The sequence below is a fragment of the Hetaerina americana genome, unplaced genomic scaffold, assembly GCF_022747635.1.
Source record: "Hetaerina americana unplaced genomic scaffold, ioHetAmer1.1.p SCAF_9, whole genome shotgun sequence".
Classification (NCBI taxonomy): Eukaryota; Metazoa; Arthropoda; class Insecta; order Odonata; family Calopterygidae; genus Hetaerina; species Hetaerina americana.
Window position 1 is genome coordinate 72113039 of NW_027287538.1, and position 16264 is coordinate 72129302.

The 16264-nt window shown below is 41.0% G+C and overlaps 1 protein-coding gene across 4 annotated transcripts in view; it reads left to right on the forward strand.

The window, feature by feature from the left end:
- Positions 1–1161: 1161 nt before the first annotated feature.
- Cbs (Cystathionine beta-synthase) overlaps positions 1162–16264 on the forward strand; it is a 32293-nt gene continuing 17190 nt past the window's right edge. Inside the window, exons 1-7 of one of the 4 annotated variants that reach the window (XM_071597562.1) lie at positions 1162–1263; positions 1832–1980; positions 2979–3085; positions 5497–5631; positions 6873–7087; positions 9843–10125; positions 15711–15803. In XM_071597562.1, coding sequence (XP_071453663.1) covers positions 1880–1980; positions 2979–3085; positions 5497–5631; positions 6873–7087; positions 9843–10125; positions 15711–15803 — 934 coding nt within the window. In that variant the 5' untranslated portion in view covers positions 1162–1263; positions 1832–1879. Of the gene's footprint in view, positions 1264–1630; positions 1981–2978; positions 3086–5496; positions 5632–6872; positions 7088–9842; positions 10126–15710; positions 15804–16264 lie in introns of those variants that run through there. The other 3 variants (XM_071597560.1, XM_071597563.1, XM_071597561.1) reach the window with 3 other exon arrangements.

The following is a 16264-nucleotide window of genomic DNA, read 5'->3' on the forward strand; positions in this document are numbered from 1 at the left end:
ATATTTACTTTTACATGATTTTCAGAGTTTTAGAAAAGATGTCAAAATGGCCATAAGGCAATTGGCTCCAATTTTTGGTACCCCTATTTAAGAATTACAACTTATCATTGCTGATGTTTTGTGATTTTTATTCTATTTTAAAATGGTAATCATTTCCATCGATAAAATTTGTTTTACCCTCTCCTTCCTTCCGTCCTTTTTCTCCTTTTATAATCCTGACTATAGCATAGACTCTGTTAAGCGTCCTTATTAAGGTCGAGTCTCATCGTGATACTTATTGTCTCTCAGTTTCGGCACTATCCGTTCCCTAATGCTGACCTAACACATAGCTATCAGCCTTGCTCTGTTCCCTTTTTTCAAATATTTTTGTCCGTCCACTCACATAAGGATCTCATACTGGGGTAGCGTATTCAGCAATAGGCCAAACAATGAAGCTGCAATCCATTTGTTTTGCTTCCCTGTTACTTCCCTTGAGATTTCGCATGATTCATTGGAGCGATTAAAAGGCCTTTCCGGTAATATATTCCCTTGACCCTCCCATCCGACAATTATATAATTTAATATATTAGTTTTTAGTATAATTATTGCTATTTCTTGGGAAAAAATCCAGTTTTCCACCTTTTGGATATCATTCCGCAGGACTTCACTGTCACAATCACCGTCAATTGTCCTCCTCTAGGGTCGTAATTATACATCCGATGGACGAAGAAAAATTCTCCCTGAAATTTAAAAATAAATATCATCAATGAAAATGCGGTTCACCGATAGCGGGTATTGACGAGAAAATCAATGCGCTCGCCCTGCTCCGACCATGTCAGTTATGTAGAGCTTTGAATACCTGGCGCTGACTGTTGAAGTTCACACCTTCGTCGACAGATGCCTTCCGTGTTCGAACAAATTTTGAGTTTTTGATGATCCAGTTCATGAGATCATATGATTCGTTTCATTTGAATGATCCATTTCATACCAATGAAATCAGTAATACCCCATAATAAATTGTTAAATTTCGTACAGTGCGAAGAATTAAGATGCGGGTTTAAAAAATGTAGGAACTAAGAGATATGGCGTTTATTGTAATCAATGATTCGAAAAACTATGACTCCCGTTTCAACTCACGTGGAGTCTGATGATCGGCTCTCAACATGACCTTGTGAGCTTTTTGCTAATTCCTGCAAATATAAGTGAAAACCGATATCATGAGGCCACTGTCACAAATTGACTCCGCGTGGTGTGTGGAAGGTTGACACTGGAAAACTGTGTCAGGTGAGCACACTTTAGAATCTTACCATTGTTTGCCCCAAAATGTGAAGCAGGGATTGTAAAAATATGCTTGGAAAACTTTTGCAATTTATTTTCTATGATGGAATTACTGTGTTTTTGAAAACACGGCTTTGGGTATTTTGAATTAGCGTGTTAATCTTTGAGGACTATTATCTATTAAAGAAAATAAATGAAAAAGTATATTCAATTTTGGTTCTAACGTTAACCTTGTGTTTGATTGTATACATACGTGAGAGTTCGATCTGAGTCGACTAGGTCGGCATAGTCTACGTAGAAGCAAAGGCCGAAAGCAAATCAGTTAGAAAGGGTGAGAGGCCAAAGGAGAAGTGATGACCTAATATCTCCCAGTTGCCTGTTCTTGAAAATTATATGATAACGGATTCAGAAATGTTTTGTGAATGCTCTCTTAGTTCATCCAGTCAAGCATCGGCGGGGATAGTAAAACGGAGGGAAATTCCTTTCCTAGTGGCTACAGAAGAATCATTTGCATTTGATGGATAACACATCTGCTACATCGATTAAACCTTCTACCAAAATGTTAAATTCTCAGGAATCTTCCACATTGAAAGTACGAGTGTCAGGGCCCAGACCACGAAAAATGAGTGAAAAATTGGATATAGTTCGGCCAGACCTGCCTAGTAAGTGTACTTGGCATCTTGGTGCTGATCCTAAGACATCACCACACTCCAAAGTTATTTCGTAAGTACATTTACTCCTTAATTACAAAAAGGTATTATAGGAAGGAAAATTCTATTGAAATGTTATGAAATAATTGACTTTAGTGAGTGCCTTGGTCACATATTGAATGATTAAAGATCACAGAGTCAAGCTTATATGACTCTTTTAACTTGATTTCATGTCATTGACAAAATTTTCACCAGTCAGGAAATTGGGAAAGTTGAAGAGTTATTCTAACGTGGTTATGGTTGTAAATAAGGTTGGAGTAATCTGAGCTATTAGTAAAAATTTAATTGAATTAAAATTTGTGAAAAGATTCAGTAATATTCAGAGTAAATTAGTTTGTTAATCCAACTGTTAAGTAAAACATATTAAAGGAGATGGTATGCTGTCAAATTCAAAGGCGATGAGGTAGCTCTACTTCACAAAGTAATTGAAGTATGGAAGCAAAAACCTTGAATACTATGCATCCATATGTTGTTGTAAAGCACATTTTCCCCATCTTCTCTAGCCCAGAAGCTTTTAGCTGAATTTTTTAAAATAGTTAATCGCTTTAATTTGTTTTTTAGATTAAATACATTAGTTGTGAAGAGAGTCTTAAGTTCATTTCCATCTGATCCAGTTTCAATAATTTCTAAATTTCAATCTTTAATTGTGAAATTAATTATTGATCTCAATTTCATTTCCCTTAATTTTTTTCTAATGATGATGAATTTTTTTCTTTATTACTAAAACTAATTTCCACTGGCCATCGATATATCCCATTCAGTTTGAAAGATTGTGTTGGTTTATTGCAAAGCCTTAAAAACTCCAAAAATATCTAAGAAGCCATGAATGAATGTGATATTTCACTATTATGTGTCATTCAGTTGCAGTCTTTTAAGTGAATTAATCAGCTTCTTATTCACATTGTTTGTTGACTTATAAATGGAAGTCAAATGTTTGCTTTGTATTCAGATTTTTTTGAGAAAACTTTTGGGGAGGACTGGCATTTTTACTCTGGATTATTTTATTTACAGGTCTAAACCATTAGACGTTATGCCAAATATTTTGCATGCAATTGGTAATACACCCTTGGTTCGCCTCAACAAGATTCCAAAGTCTTTCGGTGTGAAATGTGAAGTGTGTAAGTAGAAAATGATTAGACATATCTTAGTGGTTATGCAGACAAGCATAACAAGTTTTTCTGTACTTTGTGTCAGAGACATCCCAGTAAACTTTGGCCTTTGTAGTAAGACATTGATGTTATCTATTCTGTCTCACTTTTAACTTTTGCCATGAATATTGTTCCTTTAGGTGTGCCAACGGTCAGTACTTAGATATTGATGTTTCAGCAACATGGTTGATCAAAATAGTCAAATATTTTCCAGTGCTGTCAGTGTTTTGTTCTTCCTTTTAGGATTTTGATTGCAAATTCTTGTAAATTATAATACTCAAAAAGTTCAACCCACTGCTTCTTTTATGCATCAAAGTGATCTTCAATATGGTTTTTCTATCTCTAAATGATAGTTTATGGTAGACGGTGTATTTTGGTGTCACTCAATGTTGGTTAATCTTAATCCTGTTTCATTACAACGTACTGCTCCCCTCCTCTTAATGGCTAGTGTTCTGGAGCCATAGATCCTGGTGATGAATGGTCTTTTTCTACAAATGACCACGCATTGGGTTCCTGGCATAATCTTCATTTGGCTCTGATGAGGTCAGCTGTAGAGAACTTTACCTTCATTGCTGGCTGAATAATTTATCATTTGGTGTGAAACATGAAGCTTGTTAGAACATACTAGAAATACAAAATAATTTGACATACCTTAGTGGTTATGCATATTATACACGAACGCAGTAAAATTTGAGTGAAATAATGTTGACATACTTCCTTTCATGTGTAAATTAAACCCATGTTGCTGATCCATAAATCATTAGAGGTTCCAAGAAACGGCAGGAGATGCCGCGACAGTAACTTTAAATGGAGTCATCCGCTAATATGCATTTCAATGCAACAATTTCAAAGTGTAAAAATCATCCCAGTCAAGGAAAATGATTTTTACACTGTAATAGTTGTATCACAATAGGTGTTTGAATATTTTTACTGAACATAGACATCAACATACACCCCTGCAATCCAACGAAAAGGTGTGTGGCAGGAAGTGCAAGCACCAGGTGCAAAGGGTGAGTGTACGGGAGGAAATGGAAGAGGAAGGGGATAGAGAGATGTACTTTGTAAAAATCTTATCAAATAACGTGCAAATTCGTGTTTGAATTCAATGCAAAACATGGGTTAATTCACCTAATAAATTAGTTATTTGTTATACGAAAAAAGAAATAAAAATTAACCACAGCCATTTATACAACAGGCCTCCACTATATCAAGACAGGTTGTGTAGAATGGAAATGTAAGAGGGGAAATTCAAACATCACATGGACATGCAATTCATGGTCTCCCCCCTAACGTCACAGGTGGGTAGGGAATGTAACACACCGCTGTGGGCAGCGGATGGCGTGAGGCCCCCCCCTTCCCTACAGAGAGAGATAAGGGATGGAAGGGGAAGCTTGAGAACAACAAAGAACAAAGAGAGGCTGGCAAAATTGTAATGAGCACTACAGTCAGTAAGTGGCTGTACCATGAGGAAGGGGTTTGACAACAAAATACAGATGATTAGTGAAAGTGCTCCCATTTGAGTAGAACTAATTATTCCCTTGATGCTGTGGGTGGTAAGTGGAATTTTTGCTATCCCTAACCCTACAGTTGCTATCCCTTATTGTGAGTGGGAAGGAGGAGTCCTTGAGTGCGCTAAATATGTACACAGACATATGTCAAGTTGAAAACTAAACTTTGATGTTATTTTGCTTCTTCTATGATTTTATGGTTTAAATTTCTATGCCGTCCCATGAAAACTGAAGCAATATTTCACACGTACACAACGATAGCATAGTAAATAAAATGTAAGCAGCATTCAATGCTTGTTTTTGTAGTAATTCACAAATAAAATAAAAATTGAGCACACCTCTTGCAATGCTCTTATCATATATCAAAGGACAGACGAAAGATAATTAATATTTTTAATTGAATGTGCACATATTCAAACAGAGGGTTGCGTTAGTCCAGGAGTAGAGCATTGGGCTACTGACTGGATGGTCCCGGGTTTGATTCCCGGGCAAGTCTCTCTGGGCACCTGCAGCTCCACCTAAGCTATGTGATTTTTCAGGTACCAGATCTTTGGGAAACCATAATCGGCACAGGGAAAGGAACTGCCCCCCTACCCTGATGTGTGAATTTCACACGCCGTCAGGCTCAATACTGGGTGAACTCTACCATCACCTACCAAACCGACCTTTGGGATGATTTCTGTTTTTTATGATACTCAAACAAACTTAGTGTTCCTTTGATATCCCAGGGTGAGATGGAAGTATGTTCAGGCAAGTTATTGGGCTGGATTGCCGAGCCTTCCATGAGATGCCATCGTCCACATGCAATTAGTTGGCTTCTCCTTCACCAAGTGGTGGAATTTCTGCACCTTTGTCTGCTTTTTTACATTACAGTGGCTAAGTGTGAATTTTTCAACCCTGGAGGGAGTGTGAAGGACAGAATTGCATATCGCATGGTCGAAGAAGCTGAGAAGGCTGGATTAATAAAGCCGGGCTATACTTTGATCGAACCAACATCTGGCAACACAGGTGAGGACTTTTGCCATTCAGAAACGAGTGGCATGCCCGATTGATTGATGGCATTTTGAATGGGATTTGGACCCGATGCCCCCACATGCAAACTTTCACTTTGGAGTGAACAGTTCACGTTTGTGACGTTTTTCTTTTCTCCTCGTGCAAATCTGACCAACATTGTTTAAGAGTTGACTTCAAGAGATGTGGTCATTGTGACTTCTGTCAAATCCTTTTGTCTGTTTTCAATTCGACCAGTCGTGGAGGGGAGCAAAGGTGTTACAACCTATGAATGATGATGAATCTCTCTCCCCCTCGCACCAAGAGCATGAATTGCCTCCTCAAAGATTATTTAAATAGGTAATGCTAAAAGAACTATTTGCTGAATTATGAATGAAAATCGTGTGGTAACTTTAGGTGGTTGTCCGTGCACAATCAGAACCTTTAAACGTAGCAAAGCTGTTGGATATCTTAAGTTGGTTTAATCTATTTCACTGCTACAATGAAATTACGGTCAAATTTCAGCATCTGGCTAATTTACATAGTTTTGGGAATTAGTGTGTGTTGTGCACACCCAAAATAGAGGGAAACAATCAAATTCAGTTTAAAAATACAATAAAGTCTGTATATTCATTAGCATTTGAAATATTGAATATCTTTCCGTTCAGGATGACATCAGTGTCACGCATTGAGCCCTTTTGCTGACCGTACCTAATTGACTTGAGACTTGGCAGAAATATACTCTGTGATGATATTATTGATACTTTGTAAGAAAATGCCTGGCAAAATACAAGTATCCATTCACTTTGATAGCTTTATTTCTCATTTAATGGCCTTGTTATTCAAGTATTTTATAAATATGTCAGTGAATGGTAATTTAGATATTTATTTATAAGTAATCAACCTACGAGTGGCAAATGCTGTAATTTTCACTCAGTGTGTTGCTCTGATTAGCATTGACATTGTCTTAATAGGCACCACCCTCAAGCCTCTTATCTCAACATGGTAAAATGGTATTAGGGGCCCTGAATACATCATTCTTTTTGCAGCAAAGCTGTTAATGAGCAATCCTTTTAGCCCGACTATTAAAGAATTAAGTAGTATTTTCTCAAGTAAACATTCAATTTATATTATTTAGTCTTCTCTTCATTGTTTCCATCACTTCAGGGGTCTCCCAATGCCCCCGCTCGTAAAGGTAGATCGATGGAGGGATAGTTTCATTGTCCATTTCATGAATTCGTGCCGTGCCCCTTTTGCAGGACTGGGTCTGGCCCTGGCATCTGCGGTGAGAGGATACCGCTGCATTATAGTGATGCCGGAGAAGATGTCAAACGAGAAGGTGGACGTGCTGAGAGCCCTGGGTGCGGAGATTGTGAGGACGCCCACGTCTGCCGCCTTTGACTCACAGGAGGGGCACATAGCGGTGGCGCAGAGGCTGAACCATGAGATTCCCAATTCAGTCATTTTGGACCAGGTGAGTGAGTTGTGCCAAAGTGTTGGTCGCTGCCCTGCATTTCCCTGAGGAGCCACGCAATCCATTTCAGTCATTCCCCTTTGGGCATGTAATTGTTTGTTTCCTGGTGGGAGATGTGTGAACCATGGTCTGCCATGAGTCACCATTGAACAAGCTGTTAACTTATACGGTATGCGGTACACAATTATTCTGGGAAAGAGTTCTCAAGAGAAAATATTTCTGCTGGTATTTAATCATTTAATGAATGATTGTTATTGAAAATTTGTTATTTCCCTTTTCATCTGCCCGCGGTAGAATCCACCAGAATCACGTCGAAATACTTGGAGAAATGATCTGTCCATTAAAAATATTTTCATTTTGCCGTGCAACATTGCATCCAGTTGTTTGTCTTGCTCTCATTTGTCTGGGTGGGTGGCCAAATCAATCATTGTGGAGGGCATTTAGTTTACAATAATGTTTTCAAGAAAAATCATTTCAATTATCCAAAATTGTAAAAATGAGTATGAGTGACAGGAGATGAATTTTTAAAAATCTGAACGTCATGACAAGGCAGCCTCATTCTACAATGTAAATGTGGTTATTAATTGATTGCAAGAGAATTGATGAGTACTCTGAAGTGACGAGAGGAATATGTTTTTAGAACTCAAGTCATTCACTAATGTCAAGTGCTGTGAAATTGAATCCAACTAGTAGTTCAAGTTGCTTTCACCTCTCACTGCACAAGGGAAGACCATTCTGGTAAACTCAGTCCTGATGATGGCGTGAGAGTTTTGCAGATCCCATACAAGTGCTCACTTGCAATGCAGTGTGTGCCAATGGATGCCACTCAATGTTGTGGGTAAGAATACAGGGTTCATCCGGAAAATAAGTGTACTGACTCCTGGGCTGGGCGCGCCTGGAGCGGCGTGCCCAGCACCGCTCTGACGGGCTGTGATTGGAGGGGGGTATGTTGGCAAGCGACGCTGAAAAAGGCAGTCGGCTCTGAGCTGTGGTGTCGTGAGGAGCTCTGTTAACGCGAACCTCCACGCTTGACCCACGTCACGGAACGCGATGCCGAAGTTTTTGGAGCAGCGTTATTCCATCAAATTTGCGGTAAAGCTTGGGAAATCGTCTACCGAAACTGTCGGTATGATTAACCAGGCTTACGGGGAGTCAGCCATGTCCAGAAACATGATCTTTCGGTGGCACAAGATGTTCGTGGAGGGCAGAGAAGAGGTCGACGACGAGTCTTCAAGAGGTTCCCGATGATGCCTTCGCGGGAGCGTTCCAGGAATGGGAACGCCGCTGGAACAAGTGTATCGACTCACAAGGGTCCTATTTTGAGGAATATTAGCTTAAGATGTGTAAAAGTGTAATACATTTTTTTTCCTGAGCTCAGTACACTTATTTTCCGGACGAAACCTGTAGGAGAGTAGGTTGGCAGAAGGACCCAGGAGAAGGCCGAGTGCTTCCCATATAGACCATTCTCACTTGATTCGAACATGTTCAGTTGTGTGTGCAGATTGCACTGTCGGACAATCCACATGCCATACAAACACAACAAATTTTAGGATGCAAATCAATATCATTGCTGCCAGTGAATTTTGATTGAGGTGTCTCATCCTCTTGGGCAAAGTTCACAATTTTCGATTCATCCACTTTTGTGGCACTTTCTGATTTGTTAGGCTCTTATAAGACAACCTGTGGAAACTCTTTTAATTTTATTGATAGTTAAATAATATGTTGCTTTAAATTGAAAGGAAATTAATATCTTGGACATTTTGAACGACCTCAAAATTTGACCCTTCAATGGTAATCTTTGCACTGTGTATGTACTTGGAGATTGATCTCTCGTAATGATTCCCCCGTGCAATGCAAGTGTGTGAGGATCATTTTGTGGGCTCTGACTTTGATTGAGGGAGCATTGGCCGTGGCACGTTTGAGGGGTCTTCCCAACCTTGAGCAAGACCACCCCCCAACTGCACGGCAAGGCTTTTATTCGCCACCTTGATTCTTGGGGTTGAGCCATCATTGTCATGGGCATGGCCCAAGGAGGGAGACCATGGTTGAGTTGATTTAACACTTTTGCTGCTGTGAACGTACCTAGTATGTTCCGCGGTAGGCTGCTGTGAGCATACCCTCCATGTGGTGTGCGATCATATGTTGAAATTTTATAAAACTTATGCTCGTCACAATAAATTAATAAAAATTTTATCAATAAATAATCTAGGGGATCAGGATGGTGCGGGGACTAACATACAGGCTTCTCATCGAGAGGGCTTGGATTCAAATCCTGGAGACAACAAATGTTTTTCAGTGATATCTGATCCCTACTTGAGGTGCTATGGGATGAGCACTTTGAGTGAGTGCGACATCCATCAAATGGGGCATTAAACTGCGGACCCCTTGGCACCTTTTGATAAGAGTAGGCTAATGCAGATGTCAGGTTTCTTTCCACCCTTCCTTTCCCATCCATCCGTAATGGTGCTAATGACCTTAGCTGTCGGTCACCTCCCGTAAAAACTACTACTCCAATAAATAAACAGTGAATCTAGATTATTTTTATTTATTCCATGTTTTTATTATTTAGATTGTGGTATTATTTTGGGAGTAACTAAGGTTACTGAGACATAACCTCCAATGTTGCCGTAGCAGAGTAGGATTTCGGAGAGTGAACCACAGCAAAAGGGTTGATAGTTACAGTAGATAGTGTGGGGGGAAACCTTGGAGCTTCCCCTCTTGGTGATCCCTGGTGTGTTCTCCTTATTGCCAATAGTACCGCAACCCAGGCAACCCACTGGCACACTACGACACAACGGCCGAGGAGATCTTGCATCAGTGTGGAGGGGTCATGGAGATGGTAGTGATGGCTGCAGGGACTGGTGGTACAGTGACAGGCATTGCGAGGAAGATCAAGGAGCGCCTGCCACAGTGTGCCATAGTGGGGGTTGACCCGGAGGGGTCAATCCTCGCAGAACCGGAGGACCTGAACCAGGCGAACATGGGCTCATTCTACGAAGTGGAGGGCATTGGCTATGACTTTATCCCCACTGTTCTTGGTGAGTGTACCCTTGAGTGGGCCACTGGTAATGATGGTCCAGTGCATGGCATTGATTTGGAAGTGTGGTGGTGGGGCCGGGGGCAGAGGGGGAGGGAGAGAGAGAGAGAGGTTGGCTCGTGGCCTGGTTTGAATTTCAAGCATTGACACCCAAGCGATAGAGTTCTCCCAAAGGGTGTGGTTTCTCGTGGGTGTACACTTACGTGGTAAAAGACAAAGGGGACACATGGAATGAGGAATGTGCATCCCACTTTGTTGTTGATTCCCCAGTGCAATGCATGAATGTCACACTGCATTACAGTTCGTTCAAGGTGAGCTTGTTCATTTTGTTCTGGTTGGTAGCTGTGTCTCTTTCCTGTCAAAGAGTGGAAAATTGGGTCTTTCAAAGGAAACTCGTTGAAGTTTGACTCATCCCAATGCCACCAAATTAGTTTCATTTAGAGCAGCACCACATGCAACTGCAAGGGCATGGCTCATCAATGTTGTATGATTGTTGATTTATTTATTTATTCCAAAATAACCCCAGAAACGACCACATTGACCTTTACATGGGATAATTAACAAAATGAACAGTGTTAAGTGTTAACCGTTACAAGTTGAAACTTGCTCACTATGGCCCCTCCCCGGACTACAACCTTGACGTGGTGGAAGGGCTTGTGCGTTCCGATGACCCCTAGAGCTGTACTGGCGGGAGTAATAAAAATTGCTCCTGGTAGGGTCACCCATGCCAGATAGGTCGAAGGTTAGGAGCCAGACGAAAGGTAGTCCACGCAGCGTCTGTTCCTCAGTGAGGCGGCTGCAATGGCGTCTGACCCCAGTGGGGCGGCCAGTAAGTGATGGTGTCACGTTAAAAACACTATTGAGGAAGGCAACGGGAAACCACCTCAATTATCATTCCCAAGAACAATGTGATGGACAATAGAGATATTTTGAGTCCTGGCAACCACGGGGCTCGGCCCAATCGGCCGTGTGTCGTGCCCGGCAGCGGGGGAGGCAAGGCTTCCGCGGTCGTCATCCCACGAAACCCTTGCAAGGGAAAACCAGCAGCAGCAGGACAGAAGACGCAGGAGAAGAAGACCAAATTAGTTAGAATAGGAACGTGGAATGTTAGGACAATGATGAGGACGGGGAAATTGGAGAATGTTAAGCGAGAGATGGAAAGGGGAAATATAGATATTTTAGGTCTATGCGAGGTGAGATGGAAAGATAGCGGGGATTACTGGAGTGATAAGTATAGAATAATATACAGCGGTGGGGACGAGAGCCAACGAGGGGTCGCCATAGTATTAAATGAAGAGGTAGGAAGAAGCGTCGTCAACATAGAGCAGGTAACGGATAGAATACTACTAGTGGAGATAAAAGCAGAACCGACGAACTTAGTTATTATCCAGGTATACATGCCACCGAGCAACCATAAGGAAGAAGAGGTCGATAGGATATACGATCAGTTAGAGGACATGATTGCATGTGTTCCTGCAGGGAAACATTTGATAGTGATGGGGGATTGGAATGCGACAGTAGGCGAAGGAAGAGATGGTGATGAGGTGGGGGACTACGGTTTAGGCACGAGGAATGACCGCGGGGAGAAAGCAGTTGAGTTCTGCAGGAGACAGGGGTTAGTTATCACCAACACTTGGTTCAGACACCACAAAAGACGCAGGTATACATGGAAAATGCCAGGTGACTCGGGAAGATATCAGCTAGATTATATCCTGGTTAGACACAGGTTTAGGAACAGTGTGATAAATTCCCACAGCTTCCCGGGAGCGGATGCGGACTCAGACCACAATTTAGTTGTTATGAAATGTAGCGTACGTTTTAAAAAGATAAGGCAGGGGCGGCGAGTTAGAAAATGGAATGTAGAAGCATTAAATGGGTTGAAAAGAAAGGAATACAAACAGGCGGTAGAGAAAATCATGGAGGACGGTAAAGAGCTAAGTACTATTGAAGAAAAATGGGAATGTATCAAAAAAGGGTTGTCTAAAGCGGCAAAAGACACTATTGGAACCGTTAACGCTAAAAGGACTCGTAAACCATGGATCACGGATGAGATGATTACAAAAATGGATGAGCGGCGAAAATGGAAGAATATAAATACAGAATTAGGCAAAATGAAGTACAAAGAATTGAACAATAAATTGAGGCGGGCAACAAATAAAGCCAAAGAAGCATGGTGGAAGACGCAGTGCGAGAATATGGAAAGTCTGCAGAGGAAGGGGGAAATCGGTGCGCTTTACAGCATAGTTAAATCTTTATCGGGAAGTAAGAAAGGGAGATCAACGATAGCAGTTAGAGATAAGGCCGGTAAGGTAATAGTTGACGCAGGAAAGATCCAAGAGAGATGGAAGGAATATGTAGAAGACCTGTATAGTAAAGAGCTTAGACCAACAAAGTTAGACATTGAAAAGGAACATGACGTAGAGGAAGATAGCTTAGGTCCAGGCATACTAGACAATGAGATAGAAAGGGCATTAAGGGAGATGAAACTAAATAAGGCCGTGGGGGTAGATAACATTCCCGTGGAACTTTTGAAATGCTTGGGAAAATGTGGGAGGAAGAGGCTATATGGGCTGATCCGTAGTATTTATGAGGAGGGAATCTGGCCGGAAGACTTTGTGAGATCAGTTTTAGTTCCTATTCCGAAAAAGGTAAAGGCCACGTCATGTGAGGACTATAGGACAATTAGTTTGATATCCCACGCAGCTAAGGTTGTTCTCAGGATCATAAACAAAAGGATAGAGAGTAGGGCAAATGATTACTTAGGGGAAGATCAGTTTGGGTTTAGGAAGGGGAGAGGTACGCGTGATGCCATTGCAGTAATGAGATTATTAATCGAGAGGAATATAGAACACAACCAGGAGGTATTTGCCTGTTTCGTAGATTTCGAAAAAGCGTTTGATAGAGTAAATTGGGAAAAACTAATGAGTATATTGCAGAAAATAGGAATAGATTGGAGGGAAAGGAGGCTAATCCGCAACCTGTACATGTCTCAGACTGCTCAGGTGAGGGTGGGAAACGGGGAGTCAGGATGGGCAGTGTTAGGAAGGGGTGTAAGGCAGGGTTGCCCATTATCACCGTTGCTGTTCAACCTGTACGCAGAAGAAATGATCAAAGAGGCATGGGAAGAACTCGAGGTAGGAATGAAAGTGGGCGGGGAATTCGTAAAATCAGTTAGGTTTGCTGATGACCAAGCTTTAGTTTGTCAGTCAGCCAAGGGGCTGCAAGCATTGCTTAGTGAATTGGAAATTCAGTGCGACAGGTATGGGATGAGAATCAATATTAATAAAACAAAGGTTATGCGATTTTCTAGAAAGAAAAAGGCCAAGCTTAACATTAAAATAGGAGGGCAAAAGCTAGAGCAGGTAGAACAGTTTACGTATCTCGGTAGTGTTTTGGACCAACACGGTCAAAGTAGTAGGGACGTAAGGAGAAGAATTGCGCTAGGCAAAGAGGCTTTCACAAGGAGGAGGGAGTTGATGACAGGGACTCTGAGTAAGCGTGTTAAGAAAAGACTCGTAAAAACTTTGATATGGAGCGTAGCTATGTACGGAGCGGAAACGTGGTCATTGAAGCAGGAGGATAGACGTAGATTGGAGGCTTTTGAAATGTGGGTGTGGAGAAGAATGGAGAAGGTGAAATGGACAGAGAAGAAAACAAATGAGGAAGTACTTGGTATGGTGGGCGAAGAGAGGGGTTTGTTGGGAGCAATCCTATGGAGGCAGGAAAAGTGGATGAAGGGGGTGTTGACCGGCAGTGGGATGTTGAAGACTGTGATAGAGGGTAGAATGTTGGGCAAAAGAGGAAAGGGAAGGAACAGGATAGGGATGTTGGACGGGATGAAGGGAGGAAGGAAGTACTCAGAGATGAAGAGGGACCTGATGTAGAGTAGGATGATTGATTTTGTGTTTTGTTAGGAGTAATAAAATATTTGTTTGGTAGTTGTGTCAGTCCAAAAACCTACCTTAACCGGTAGATTACTTAAAAAAAAAAAATGGCAATAATGGAAGTAACACACGACAAGTAAAAACTTAAAAAATTGAAATTTCGTTTTCACCTGAACAAGTCTTCATCCGAGGTCTATGTAATGTTGCAGGAGGTTCATGAAGAGTCTGCTCTTCTCTGTAGAACTGCAGTTAGAATTCTGTTTTTAATGTTTAAATGGGAAGGGGAAAGAGTTTCTAAGGGAAGTGGTCTAAGAGTCACTGTTCGTATGGAAGTAAATTAAACACCTCTCCTGTCATTGGCAGAGAAGAATAAGGAAAAATATTTGGGCATTATCAGAAATATCAAAATTCTCATTGGGTCCCGCCTACATGATGGCAAGAGAAAAATTGCTCTCGAGACTTATTTCTGTGAACTATGGGTTCCAGAAAATATCGATCGCCTCACTCAAAAATCCACAAAGTGTGATTCTAATTCTCTATTCAGTCCAGACCACTTCCTTTCCCCCCCCCCCCCTCATGTTATCGTTCTTCCTTTTTGTCATGTCTGTGCCATCCAACTGCTATGTATCACTTCGTAAGCTTTCTATGTGCACATCAACAAATGTAAATATATATCGGCACCCATGTTTCTTGGCACAAAGACATGCCTATCTAAATCCAAATAATAGTTTTAGTGATTGGAATATCCGGAGAAAAAGAGGTTGTGTGTATTTGCATGACATATTCTGCGGAGTAATGATAATGTTGATGCTGAAAACCATGAAAACTCTGAGAAAGACAATATTCTGAACTCTTCGGTATTCTGTTATAGTGTATAATGTAGGTTTTTAATACATTAAATGACTCGATTGACTTTCTTCCAATGATGATTTCACCATAAATTTGTCTATTGAAAGATTTTTGGTGTGCAATACCCAATTGTAAAGAAATTATGTAAATTGTGTCCTAATAAAACTGTAGGAGAAGGAAAGAGACCAGTGAGGCTATACCTTTCTACTACAGCAAGGGTTTGCTCCTGTTAATATCTGTTTATGTTCTTCAGTTTTCCGTTAAGTATTAAATTGGTGGAGAGAACCAACTGTGCTCAAATGGATGTTTCAAAATATACAATACTCTGGGTGAAGGAAAACATTGTGGCTGTGAAACAATCAATGTGTTGGGGTCATTCCAGTCGCAGTGCCCCACACGTGGCAGATGGCCCATTTAAAAAGCATGCAACAGTGTAAGAGTATGCCTGTGTGATAAACTTCTCAGGGAATTGAGGGGAAAATGGGGACCAGCCCTGGCAGGGTGCGGGGCACCCTTCTCCCTTCCTCCCAGTGGTCACATTGCTGCAATGTCTCTGATTGAATTTGATTGTCCATTTGCACCGACACAGTAAGTGAAACACATGAATAGTACCAAAGCTTCCCTCTTCCCTTTTTTGCGAATGGCAAAATAATTTTAATTAGAATTCTTCTGATTGTTGGAAGCCTAGTGGTGTGTCAAAAATGAACTATCCACATTCATTGTCAGTACTTTGTTATGATTTAATTCCTATTGACCTTCCATAATTAAAATGTCCCTTCATATTGAACCTTGTCCAAGTTATGGATGGCTGTTCATATTTAACCTCTGATGCCATTATCTTGTTTACTTTCAGATCGTAAAGTGGTGGACAAGTGGTACAAGTCAAATGACAAGGAATCCTTGGTGATGGCCAGGAGGCTCATCCGTGAGGAGGGATTACTCTGTGGTTAGTCTTGTAATTTCCATTTTTACATCTAATGGCATTGATTCAAGTCCTTGAAATTGTTGTTTAAAAATGGATGCAATGCATTAGGGTATAATATTTTTGAAAAATTTCTGTTGGGATGTCTCCTGTATTTGTTACATTAACGGTGGGAAAATTTATTTTGTTGAATATTATTAACTGTTCTACCTGATATATTAATATCAGGTAGAACAGTTTACCTTTCTCGGAAGTATTTTGGACCAACACGGTCAAGTAGTAGGGATGTAAGGAGTTGAATTGCACTAGGCAAAGAGGCTTTCGCATGGAGGAGGGAATTGATGGCAGGGATGTTGCATATGGATGTTAATAAAAGGCTCATCAAAACTTTGATTTGGAGCGTAGTTGTGTACAGCATGGAAACATGGCCACTGAAGGATGATAGATGTAGATTGGAGGCTTTTGGAATGTGGGTTTGGGGAAGA